The sequence below is a fragment of the Rhipicephalus microplus genome, chromosome 1 (assembly GCF_043290135.1).
Source record: "Rhipicephalus microplus isolate Deutch F79 chromosome 1, USDA_Rmic, whole genome shotgun sequence".
NCBI lineage: Eukaryota > Metazoa > Arthropoda > Arachnida > Ixodida > Ixodidae > Rhipicephalus > Rhipicephalus microplus.
The window spans coordinates 228,596,672-228,607,887 of record NC_134700.1 but is presented as its reverse complement, the minus strand read 5'-3'; the positions used below and the strand labels follow the sequence as shown (position 1 = coordinate 228,607,887).

The following is an 11,216-nucleotide window of genomic DNA, read 5'->3' as shown; positions in this document are numbered from 1 at the left end:
TGGGATCAGCCAATTATTTGAAATATAATATTATTTGACAGCAGTTAGAGTTTTGTTGTCAGATAAGTGTTCTATGATACTGATATCCTTATTGGGGAGAAATTGTCGCTTCCTTACTGTTATTTGATCGATCATTCTACCAAACCGCATTATTCAAACCAGACCACAGTTTTACGTGTTGCAGTTCGCGCATTGCTTGGGCCAATTTAATTTAGTACGAATAGTTCGAATCTTCTATTTCAGGTTCTTTCAAGAATACGAACGCAATGGGATCAAATTTTGGGGCCTTACGGCCGAGAACGAACCCACGGCCGGCTTCGTCCCCACCTACCCTTTCCAGAGCTTGGGATTTACGCCCGCTTTACAGCGAGACTTCATCAAGTTTGACCTAGGACCAGCCTTGGAAAAAGCCGGCTATGGGCCGGACGAGATCGCACTAATGATTTTGGACGACATGCGGGTGTTTCTTCCAATATGGGCCAACTTGGTGAGTGGTCGAACGTCTTTTTTTTCGCTGCTTTATTCCCCTTCGGTCGTTAAACTGTGCATTTATTATGCTATCATACCACTACTGTTAGTACCACCAGGAGCCAAAAGCTACACAAAGTGAGAGGAAGCGGGAAGTTCAAGAGTCTTCGTGCGACAACTATAAGAATTGTAATTTAAAATTTCTGCTTGTGTGACAAAATCGCAATTCCAGATTGGTTTGTTATTCTATGGGGCTTATACTTTGTCCCTGACCTCGAAAGCGTAGCATTAGCGGTAGAATATAATACCTACACGGAAGCCAATACACCCACTCATATGATTCCACATACGACATGTACAGTCCTGGTCAAAAGTTCCCTGGCCACGCGTCCATAGAAACACATGAAATAGTAGCCTGGGAACAATAATGGCCTCGGAACTTTTGAACCACTTGTAGGTTTGAAGAGTTCTTGTAAATGTAAGTTTAAGACGAGTACGCTATATCACGAGGATATGATCATGAGAGTCCAGAAACCATACAACCATGTCTTGAAGAAGCAACTAACCCTATGTAAACTTGCATGCTCCTTTTTATCGCGTTAAGGAAGTGCAACGGTGCTCTGGAACTGGCAGAGCTGAAATTAAAGTTTCTGATTGACCGAGTATATACAGGTCGGTTGACTTCTATATTAGTAAAACCATGGTCCTTTAATACTTTTTTACCATGGTAAAACAAAGGCCAGAGCATCTACCGAAAACGACAAATGTCAAAGATTTCTCCTGTCATTATCTCCTTCCTTAAACTTTATTCCTCAAGATGCTTTTTTTTTCACTTTTGATATCTTGATAACATTCAGTTAAATGTATCAAGGAAAATATTTTAGATACTTTACCAGCGAACAACGAACAGTGCGTTGGAACTGGGATTATCCAGGCAGACAGAAGTCGAGGTGTCATGCATTCATTTTCTTTGAAATTTCACAGGCTCAGTGTTGTTTCCGTACGACGGCAGATGTGACAAGTATGAAAATATTGACAATATTTCAATGATCGTTAGAAAATGTTCATGGTGCATTAGCAAGTAATTACAATTTCTTAGACGAACGATCATTTTCACAAAAAGCTTTAAGAAGCTGCTGTATCGGAAATGTTTGATGTTTTGCACTGAACATTACCTTTCTAACTATTTTTCATTTCTCTCTGCATTACCTTTAATAAAGAATTTTTTTTTCTTTTGCGATTGCTTTCCAGAAGAAGGACTATGCAAATTTACATTGTTGGCAGGAGCTGTACCGCAGTTCTGGCGAGCCAGTTCTTTACTATCTTAACCTCAGTATTTCACTGTTTGAACAGATGAACTGTGTCGAATACAAGATTTCAATGATTGTAGGCGTCTAAAATTGCACTACATATCCGTTTAATTTGTTTTGATAGTTGTAAAAATGGATGTTGATGCTTAAAAATAACCAGTGTAGGCAATAAAGTCGGATCCCCATGCTTTAAAAGCTTACAAATCGCCTATCGTGTATGGTGGTTACCGTAATGTGCTTGGAGGAAAACTTCTTGGTCTAGCTGGTATTGCTTCCTACATGGGCAGAGCAAAGCACGCCATAAAATGACTTGGATGTGCCACCGTGTTCGTGTTTTTCTTGTGTGCGTCGTCTTTACCGTAGCGGCAAAATGTCACACACTGATTACCGTAGGTACTGAAAGATAAGGATGCAGCAAAGTACATCGCCGGCGTTGCCGTACACTGGTACTTGGACTCTGTTACGGACGCCGCCAGGTTGGACGAAACGCACGACGCGTTTCCAGACAAGTTCATTCTCGCCACTGAAGCCTGCATGGGCGACAAACCATGGATCAAGGAGAAGGTGCAGCTTGGCAGCTGGGACCGCGCGGAAAACTATTCGCACGACATTCTTGAGGTACGCATTCTAGAGGTCTCATGGGATTCTGCAAAAAATCTGGTTGATTGTCACTGAAATGAAGTTGTCTAGAATACACAACAAAGCTTAACAGTAAAGCAGGTTAAAGCGTATACGGTATGTTAGGTTCGTTTTTTAAAGAACAAAAAAAGTGCAAATAATACTGCCTATGGCTCCGAAGTAGACTTCACTGAGTTATTCAGCAGGAATTTATGATTCTGCTGATCCACTAACAAACAATTAAACACCAAATATTGACAATGTGAGAAATTATTAACAAGTAATTGGTATTCAACCAATACTCATTACATATGTGCGCAGATTATACATAATGTTCGGTTTTTGTATTCAACATGTCAACTACCGGCGTCTTATCTTGCACTTCCATTAACCGTGTAATACTCGTGCCACACGGGCATAGAAAATGACATTCGGTGGCGAAGGCCTTCAGTTCCCGAATGACATTTTTTTCGGCGGCGCTGCTACACGTCCAAAGCGAATGACATTTGACTTGATGATGTCGATCGCAGCACCTTCCAAGTGAGCATTGGGTGAATAGCAATAAAAAAATAAACAAGCGTTTACAAGCTTCATACACATCAGATAATCATTAAATGTAGAAATAAGCATATTACGCTGCCCTGTGTTTTAGTTTCTTGCTTTATTTTATGACGTTGCAGCCGACCGTAGCAACCTAAGCCGACACTAGTCAGATCCACAGCATAAATAGAAAATGGCGCCTGTCGCATCGCACCTGTCGCATCTCTCAGAAGATGTTCACAGAGTTCATTTTTTCACGGCAGCACTTGTGTGTTTCCGTGCAAAGCATCGTGCTCAAGAGTGAATAATTCTGCAGCAGAAATGAGTTATTATGCGCCAGCTTCAGGACATTAAACTTCAATTAATTTCAAACCATTTCAACCTGATCTTCGTATAACGTTCAAAGCACTTTTAAGAGTTTAGTGCAAATAAAAGACGGGAAATTTTATTTTTAGCTGAATATGATTTCTTTTATTTACCTTAAGGTAAATCGCACTTCGCGAGTTCTGTCATCGAGAGTAGGCATTTCTCAGTCAACTGAGTTCTGGCGAAGGCATTTGGTGGCGAATGGCATTCGGACGAATGCCATTTCGTTCGCCCGTGTGGCATCGCGTGAATGGCAATAAAGCTGAAGGCATTTGGGGGTAAATGCCATTTTCTCTGCCCGTGTGGCACGGGTATTAGGCTCAGGAATTTTTTTCTATCATTGTTCAAGAAGCTTAGCGTGCCTAATTGTTCCAAATGTGTATTTTTTATATATAGTAAGGTATAGTAACACCTCAGGACAAAGCCTCCGCACGTCAAAGCAATATCTCCTGAAATAGGTCGTGTACACTGGATCAATAAAAAACACTGCAGTTATAGGAATGGTAAATAACTTCGCGTTACAACAATTAGTACCACCCCAAACATCTACAATATATGCCACGGGGTTTCTTGAAACCGCGGGTAACTGGTCATTATTACACTACCAGACAGTTAGGAAGGGGAGTGTTTCGGGGAGATTGCTTCTTAGACGCGAGTTGGGAGCACGTTAAAAAAAAACCCAGGTTTTTCCGGAGCCCTCCATTACGGCGTCTCTCATAATCATATGGTGGTTTTGGGACGTTGAACCCCACATATAAATCATGTTTCTTAGACGCAACCAATGCTGGTGGACAAACCAAACTAATTATGTCAGCCACCAAATTGAATCATCTTAAAAAGTCACAACGACCAACGCTGCCTCAAGTCACCTACTTCTACCCCAGGATCTGCAACACTGGGTGACCGGCTGGGTTGATTGGAACCTCGCATTGGACAAAGAGGGCGGGCCCAATTGGGTGAAAAATTTTGTCGATTCGCCCATCATCGTGGACGCTGATGTACGCGAGTTCTACAAGCAGCCCATGTACTACGCACTGGCGCATTTCACGTGAGTGTTGTCAAGGCCTCGAAATAGCGTGTGACGCCGCAAATTGTGCCAATCTCTTGTCATGCGTCTTGTCCTCTCCCTGACACGCACGAACCATAGCGTGCACTGTTGTGGCCTTTCTGGCGATCTACTTGTGCAGCTGACGAAGTGCGAAAATAATTAACATATTAGTATACAATCACTACATACTACAAGAAGTACTGCTATTCGACTATTGCTGAGGTAATGTGGTGATATATATATATATATATATATATATATATATATATATATATATATATATATATATATATATATATATATATACTATATGCATATATATTCTATAGTATATAATATATACATATATATATATATATATGTATATATTATATATATATTCACCAGCAGTCGATCTAGAGAATTAACATCATTAGTTCCTATAAATGTCATTTCGCTCTCTGTCCTGTTCTTCTTTAAAAGAATATTGAAATCTTAATCGTTACAAAAAATTCTGAAAACATCCAAAATATGAAGGTTTCAATGCACTAGAAAAACAAACAAACTGTCGTGGTCAACTTCATCTGCAGATTTCAAATCCTGAAATATTCTTCCGTTTGGCACCTTTAGGAAGTTCCTGCCACGGGGAAGCGTGCGAGTGGCATCTAGGCGGAACACCGGAGACGAAAACGGCCTGGAATTCGGGGCATTCAAGACTCCCCAAGGAGCGACGGTCACGATTGTGCTCAACCCGTAAGTTTAGAGTTAAGTTTTATTAATAGTATTCAACAGTCCTCTCGCCAAACATAATTCGTCAATTTTACTCGCGCACACCCGCCATGTTGCCGTCTCGAATTGGTTGTATGCGCTTAGATGCGTTCTTTCACCAAGTTGCATACACTGAAGCTTTGCAGGGGCGAAGCTTTTTAAAGCGGCACCCGTTCGTCCCTCGTAGTAGTGCGTAACATGTCTTACGCTTTGACCTGCAAGAGGGTGCTGGTGGGAGATTGCTCCTGCGAGTTGCTGAACAATCAAAAATTCGCAGCGTGCGCGTTAACTACAAGCCGATTTCTCCTGTCTCTAATTCCCAATTAGCAGCCATTGGCATGAACATTGAGCACTATCTGACAAGAAAGGGTTGCTAGGTTATACTGGCTAAGCGTACACCCTTGGTTTTAGAAAGGCTTAGCGAGCATTGGGCCGCAGTGCAATGAATACAGTGAACTAGTATATACTATGAGCTCGAAGTGGTTAAAGATGGGAAGTAGACACGAAGCGCAAGCCGTAAGAAAGTGTGCGTGTGCCATCTCTCGTTTATTCCTTGGAATGTCGGCTGGATGGCAGTGCTTCTGTATGCAGAATATATGATGAAAAGATGCGAGATGGTGGTACTTGGAGTGTTGGCTAGATGCACGAACGGACACACAGACAGATGCATGGACGAACGCATGGATGGTTGCACGGACGGATGGACGCATGGACAGACGCAGAGGCGTATGCATGGACGAACGCAGGGACGGGCGCATGGATTGACGTGCGGACGCACGAAGAGACGCACGCACTGACAGCCGGATGGGCGCACAGACGGTCACACAGACGGACGCACGGACGGACGGAAGAACGAATGGACGGACGGATGCTTCGCCCCACTCTCCATCACTCACCTCGTGGATATGTTGCCATTTTTTTTGACGCTACAGAATGTATGAAGCCTTGTTATGTGAATAATAATCTGCATGATGTATGGTTTGCATCTACATTATTGGAAAGATTTTGCAGATTCTTGGTGGTCAGTGAAACTCATACAATATAGCGACGACAACTATCCACGTCTAAAAGAGGAGGACTCGGTCTGACATGTGCTGTGTTGAGCTTCATAAAATTGGTTATGGCTAGTTAACCCGAATGAAAAGTATACCGTGGAACAGTTCAGTCAACACGACATCGCCATCCTGTTGGCGCTGTTTTAAGAGCGGAACACTTTAGGGGTCTAGGCTGTCGTATGCTTTCGTCGTCGCTTGGCGTAACGCTCCGTGTGTGTCATGTTTAGCGCGTGCTCTCACCAAGGAAAAGTTTTCTTCAACTTGTTCTAATAGCACCTTGACAACAATCACTTATCGGCATTAGCAAAGAGGTACCAGTGACGCTTGGCTAACACAGGAAAACTATCTGTAAAAAAAGGAAAGAAACACAAAACAGAAAAATAGAAAGGGGACATAGGATGCAAAATAGAGCAAGAGGAAAAAGAAACAAATTGTCAGAAGGAATAAACAGCACTAAACAGGGGAATAAAGACAGAAAAAAAAACAGAAAAGGAGAGAAAGAAAGAAACAGAGAAGGAAAGAAGCAGAAGCTGGAGAACAGCAAACAAGGCTGCCCTGCTCCGCCCATTCTTCAGGCTTGGCTGCACTAGTGCAAATCTGCCTAATCCTCTTTCTTATCATTATTATACAGGATACCCCAGCTAACTCTAGCCATAGTTTAAAAACATGCCAGTGCACCGTTGTTTTTAGCTGCATGTTGCCACCAGATGTATAAGCTCACAAGCTGTGGTGGCTCACAAGCTCACATGGCCATGGGGGCTGAGCACGCGAGGTTACGCACTACAGAGCTCTAGGAGACGAGTCTGGTTTCTGTTCTTGACAGATTCGTTCCGATGTTGGTGAAATGCAACTACAAATACCCGTGTGCTTAGATTTAGGTGCACGTTAAAAAAGCACGGGTGATTGAAAATGATCACGAGTTAATGACGACATCATGCCTCGTAGACATATAGTGGTTGGGTCATTCGAAACCTCAGCGATTATCAACAACTATGATTGTGTTTTGTGCTTTTGGTACAGTGCCCAATAGGGTACACCGCCCCATTCTTCCACACAGAGCCAGCTTACCTCACTTGACTTTTCCATTCCAGCACCGGCAGTGAGCGCGACATACAGCTGAAGGACGCTTCCAGTGGTACAACCTACAAGAAGACAATCACGCCCCGTTCCATCAACACATTCGTATGGTGGTAGAAGGCATCACACGACAACGGCCGCAAGTAAACATCGACCCGTCAACGTTAAATTAAAGCTGCTTTGCGCACTTGAAAGTGCAATATCATTTATATCTAACTGACGCAACTCACCATATTGCCGCACTTCTATACGCTAAGCAACAGTAAGCTCAATGTTACGATGGCTTAGCGGCGGAATGCCACACGGTGGGTAAAATAAATAAAAAATTGAAATTTTCTATTTTTAGCTTGTTTGCAGTGTTGAGGCCTCTCTTAACAATATTCATTGTCGCGCGAGTTTTGGTGCATTTTGACTGAGCGAAAAAGACCAGTTTTTCGAGATCAAGTGACGATCAGCCAAGCCCACTTTCCTAAGACAATGCCAAAGCAGAGGATTTTGCCTCAAGTGATTTTTTTTTTGGAAATCAGAATTGATAGCTGCTCTGAGCTCAGCAGCTTTTGAAAAAGTATGGTGCAGTTTTTTTAACACTTCTGTCATTTACGGAGTCCACTTGCCTTGCGTGTGTAGAACGAGCGTAGAGACATGTTTCTGGGTATTTTGAGTTTGATTGATTGATTTTGTTTCGGTGGCAAAAGATATTCTCGTGTTTACCTATCAAGAAAACTGTTTAGAAAGTGCCGTGAATTGGAGGTAGGTGTGTATTGGCTACTAACAGAAACAAAACCAGGAACATCAGTGTGAACACTTCAACAGGTAAGCTTAGTCCTCATTCCGCATCACCGAAAGAACGCAATGTGATTCACGGCGACAGCGACAATAAGTACGCTTTTGTGTCTGCACAAAGTGCGCAGGAACAGTGGGACACGTACAAAACGCAACGTACCGTGTTCCTTGGAATGAAAAGGCCGATAATCGCTACATTTGAAAGAGTTTTAAATAAAAAATAGGTCTGCATGACCCAAGTAAATTTTCTTGAGGCCGTTTTGCATAACACCAGAGCGCAACACTGCGATATAGTTGTGAGGTTCACCACTAACGTCAGTATTTGGCCAACAGAGAGACAAAACGCACAGGAAACAAGAGTGATATTCCAAGTATAAAAATACCCTGCTAAATATGAAAGAACAAGCCAGGGAACCAAGAAAATAAAATGAAAGGGGGAAGAAGATGACTTGTTGATGACTATATAAGAGGTGGCTACTAATTTATTTGTTTAGTAGACCTTTATGACAAAAATGCATAAAATAAACCTGTTTTTCCTCTTTCACTCTCTCTATATCGAAATCAACTTTTGGTTACATTTCTCTCACTATAAGAACAACATGATAAAAGAAGAGTTGTTTTTATTGGAAAAAAATTGGCAGATTCCACGTACGGGGGCAATCGATGATATGCGAAGCACGAATGAGAAATGTTGATATGTCACTTTAAAATCAGCGCAACGTTACGAGGTGGAGGTAAATAATGCCGTACATGACTTCCGTTTCATGATTATTATGTTTAGATGTGTCGTATACCTTCGTCATCTATTCACGTAACGTGATATCAAATTTAGTATATGTGGAGATAGCGAAACGACCGCGAGCACTCTATGACCGTGGTATGTTGTCCTGCTCTGACACGCGTGTAAGGATTATCATGTTTGCACCAGTCATATACTTTCGTCACCAATTGTTGTCACGTAACACAAAATTTGGTATATGTGGAGCTAGCAAAATGGCCGCGAGCGCACCATGAAGGGCCCAATATACTCCAGTGTAGCGTTGACGCGCGCGCACGCGGGGCACAGCGACGCTACGTTAGCAAAACACGCGCACTCTATAGCCTGGCGCCAGGTGCGACTGGTGCGACCAATGTTCATCGGCGCGGCCCGACGTCAACTGCGACATGCTGCATTTCGCTCCGATGCGTTACCCACACAACACTGCGTCTCCCTCTTTTCGTGACGGAGGGACGCTGGACGCGCGGAAATGCGCATGCGTCAAAGCAACGCAGCGCAGCGTGCGCCTGCGTGGCAACGCCGGCGTGACCCGACGAAATGAACGCCGGTGATCACGCGCACCATGTCACGTCGAAATGTGTTTGCGCCTTGACTGTGGCATGTAGTCATGTTCTCACATGGCACGCATCGCATGATTATCACGTTTTCAACTGTCACATACCTTCGTCATCCATTGACGTCACGTAATACCAAATTTGGCATATGTAAAGCTAGCGAAACGGCCGCGAGCGCATAATGAGCGTTGCATGTAGTCTTGTTACAAGACACGCATGTCGTGATTTTCATGTTAGGGTCTGTCACTTGTGTTCGCCATGCAATCATGTCATACCATACCAATTTTTGGGACATGCCATATGAACGAAACCACTGCAAGAGCTGCAGGACTATGAAATATAAATCATGACATTCATGACATCCATGTGATGATTTTCATGTTACGACTTGTCAAATATGTTCTTCATGCAGTCATGCTATGCCATCCCACTTTTGGTATCGATACCATTATCTAAACGGCCAGGAGAGCTAAAAGTCGTAGGCGGCTAGATAGATAGATAGATAGATAGATAGATAGATAGATAGATAGATAGATAGATAGATAGATAGATAGATAGATAGATAGATAGATAGATAGATAGATAGATAGATAGATACGCGCAAAGTCGCTGAAGTTCGCTAAAAATGCTTTGATTAAAAAAAGAAAACATTATTCTCCTAACGCTGGGTTCTCACGTGTGAACGCCATTATGAACGCCACCCAATGCATTCGCATTTTTTTCACGATTCTTTTCGGGGAGGTGGGGGCATTTTTTTTCCCTTTTGAACGTAGTAAATTTACTTTTACATGAGAAGCAAATCTTTCTCGGGCCTATGTCCCGCGGCGTCGTCGGTGTCCGCACTCCCACTACACATACGTAGAACTCTCCTCCTCTCTCTCCAACAAACGCAAATATACTCTCTTCACATCTCTCTTTTACAACATTCTTGCACTTGTTCTCTTCTCTCTCCTGCTGGCGTCCTTCCCAATGGCTCCAGCGGCGTTAGCACACCCATTGCGCGTCCCCTCCCCCCTATCTTCTCCTACATTCCCCCCTCTATCGCCTCGCAACGCCGACGCAGGGTGCGTTTGCCAACCAACGCTCACTCCCCCTCTACTGTGAGCATTCCTCCTCGAGATGTCTACACCCCATTGCATATACGTGTCCTCTCCCACTCTCTCTCTCCTCTCTTACCCTCCTCTTCTCTCGCCTCACAACGCCGACGCAGGCAGCGTCTACTAGCGCGTTTTTTGATTGAAAGAACTGACTGCTCGCACTGCACAACAGCTCACTGGCCCCCACTGGATCTTGACCTCCAAGGTAGTGCTAGTGAGAGATTTCTCCTGTGCCCTGTTGCACAATACAAAATCGCAATGTGAGCGTTAACTAAAAGCGGACTACGGGTCTCTGTGTCCAAGCGGTGTCTTCCGTTTCTGACTGCCCATTAGCAGCGATAGGCATGTTCCAGTAGGAAACACTGGTTCGTGACTGTGCTTTGCGCCTCCCCAGGTTTCTCTCCTGCGCAAGGCCACGAAGAGCGTCAGCGTCAACGTCGCTGCTCGTGTAAGCGTTAGCGCCAGCTGCTTCGCACCTACTCGTGGTTTTCTTTAGCAAGAGATTGTGTAATTTTTTCTGACAGGTCTCTATCTGCAGCGATTGGCATGTTCCAGTAGGAAACACCGATTTGTGACTGCGTGCTTTGCGCCTCCCAAGTTTCTCGCCTGAGCAAGGCCGCGATGAGGGTCAACGTCACTGCCAGTGTAAGCATTAGCGCCAGTTGCTTCGCACCTACACATGCTTTCCTTTTGCAGGAGATGGTGCAACTTTTTCTGACAGTTCGCTATCTGCACCGCTAAAAATACGTACGAAAGCTTGCGGCGATATTGATCT

General features: G+C 43.7%; 2 protein-coding genes across 2 annotated transcripts in view; one reads left to right on the top strand and one right to left on the bottom strand.

Moving 5' to 3' along the window:
• LOC119159562 (uncharacterized) overlaps positions 1-7,289 on the bottom strand; it is a 51,413-nt gene extending 44,124 nt beyond the window's left edge. The window contains exon 1 of the mRNA XM_075891519.1: positions 7,221-7,289. Coding sequence (XP_075747634.1) covers positions 7,221-7,238 — 18 coding nt within the window. The 5' untranslated portion in view covers positions 7,239-7,289. The remainder of the gene's footprint in view (positions 1-7,220) is intronic.
• The window catches only part of LOC119159563 (lysosomal acid glucosylceramidase), a 19,155-nt gene extending 11,581 nt beyond the window's left edge, over positions 1-7,574 (top strand). The window contains exons 6-10 of the mRNA XM_037412365.2: positions 244-487; positions 2,172-2,396; positions 4,187-4,350; positions 4,960-5,082; positions 7,244-7,574. Coding sequence (XP_037268262.2) covers positions 244-487; positions 2,172-2,396; positions 4,187-4,350; positions 4,960-5,082; positions 7,244-7,346 — 859 coding nt within the window. The 3' untranslated portion in view covers positions 7,347-7,574. The remainder of the gene's footprint in view (positions 1-243; positions 488-2,171; positions 2,397-4,186; positions 4,351-4,959; positions 5,083-7,243) is intronic.
• Positions 7,575-11,216: the final 3,642 nt, after the last annotated feature.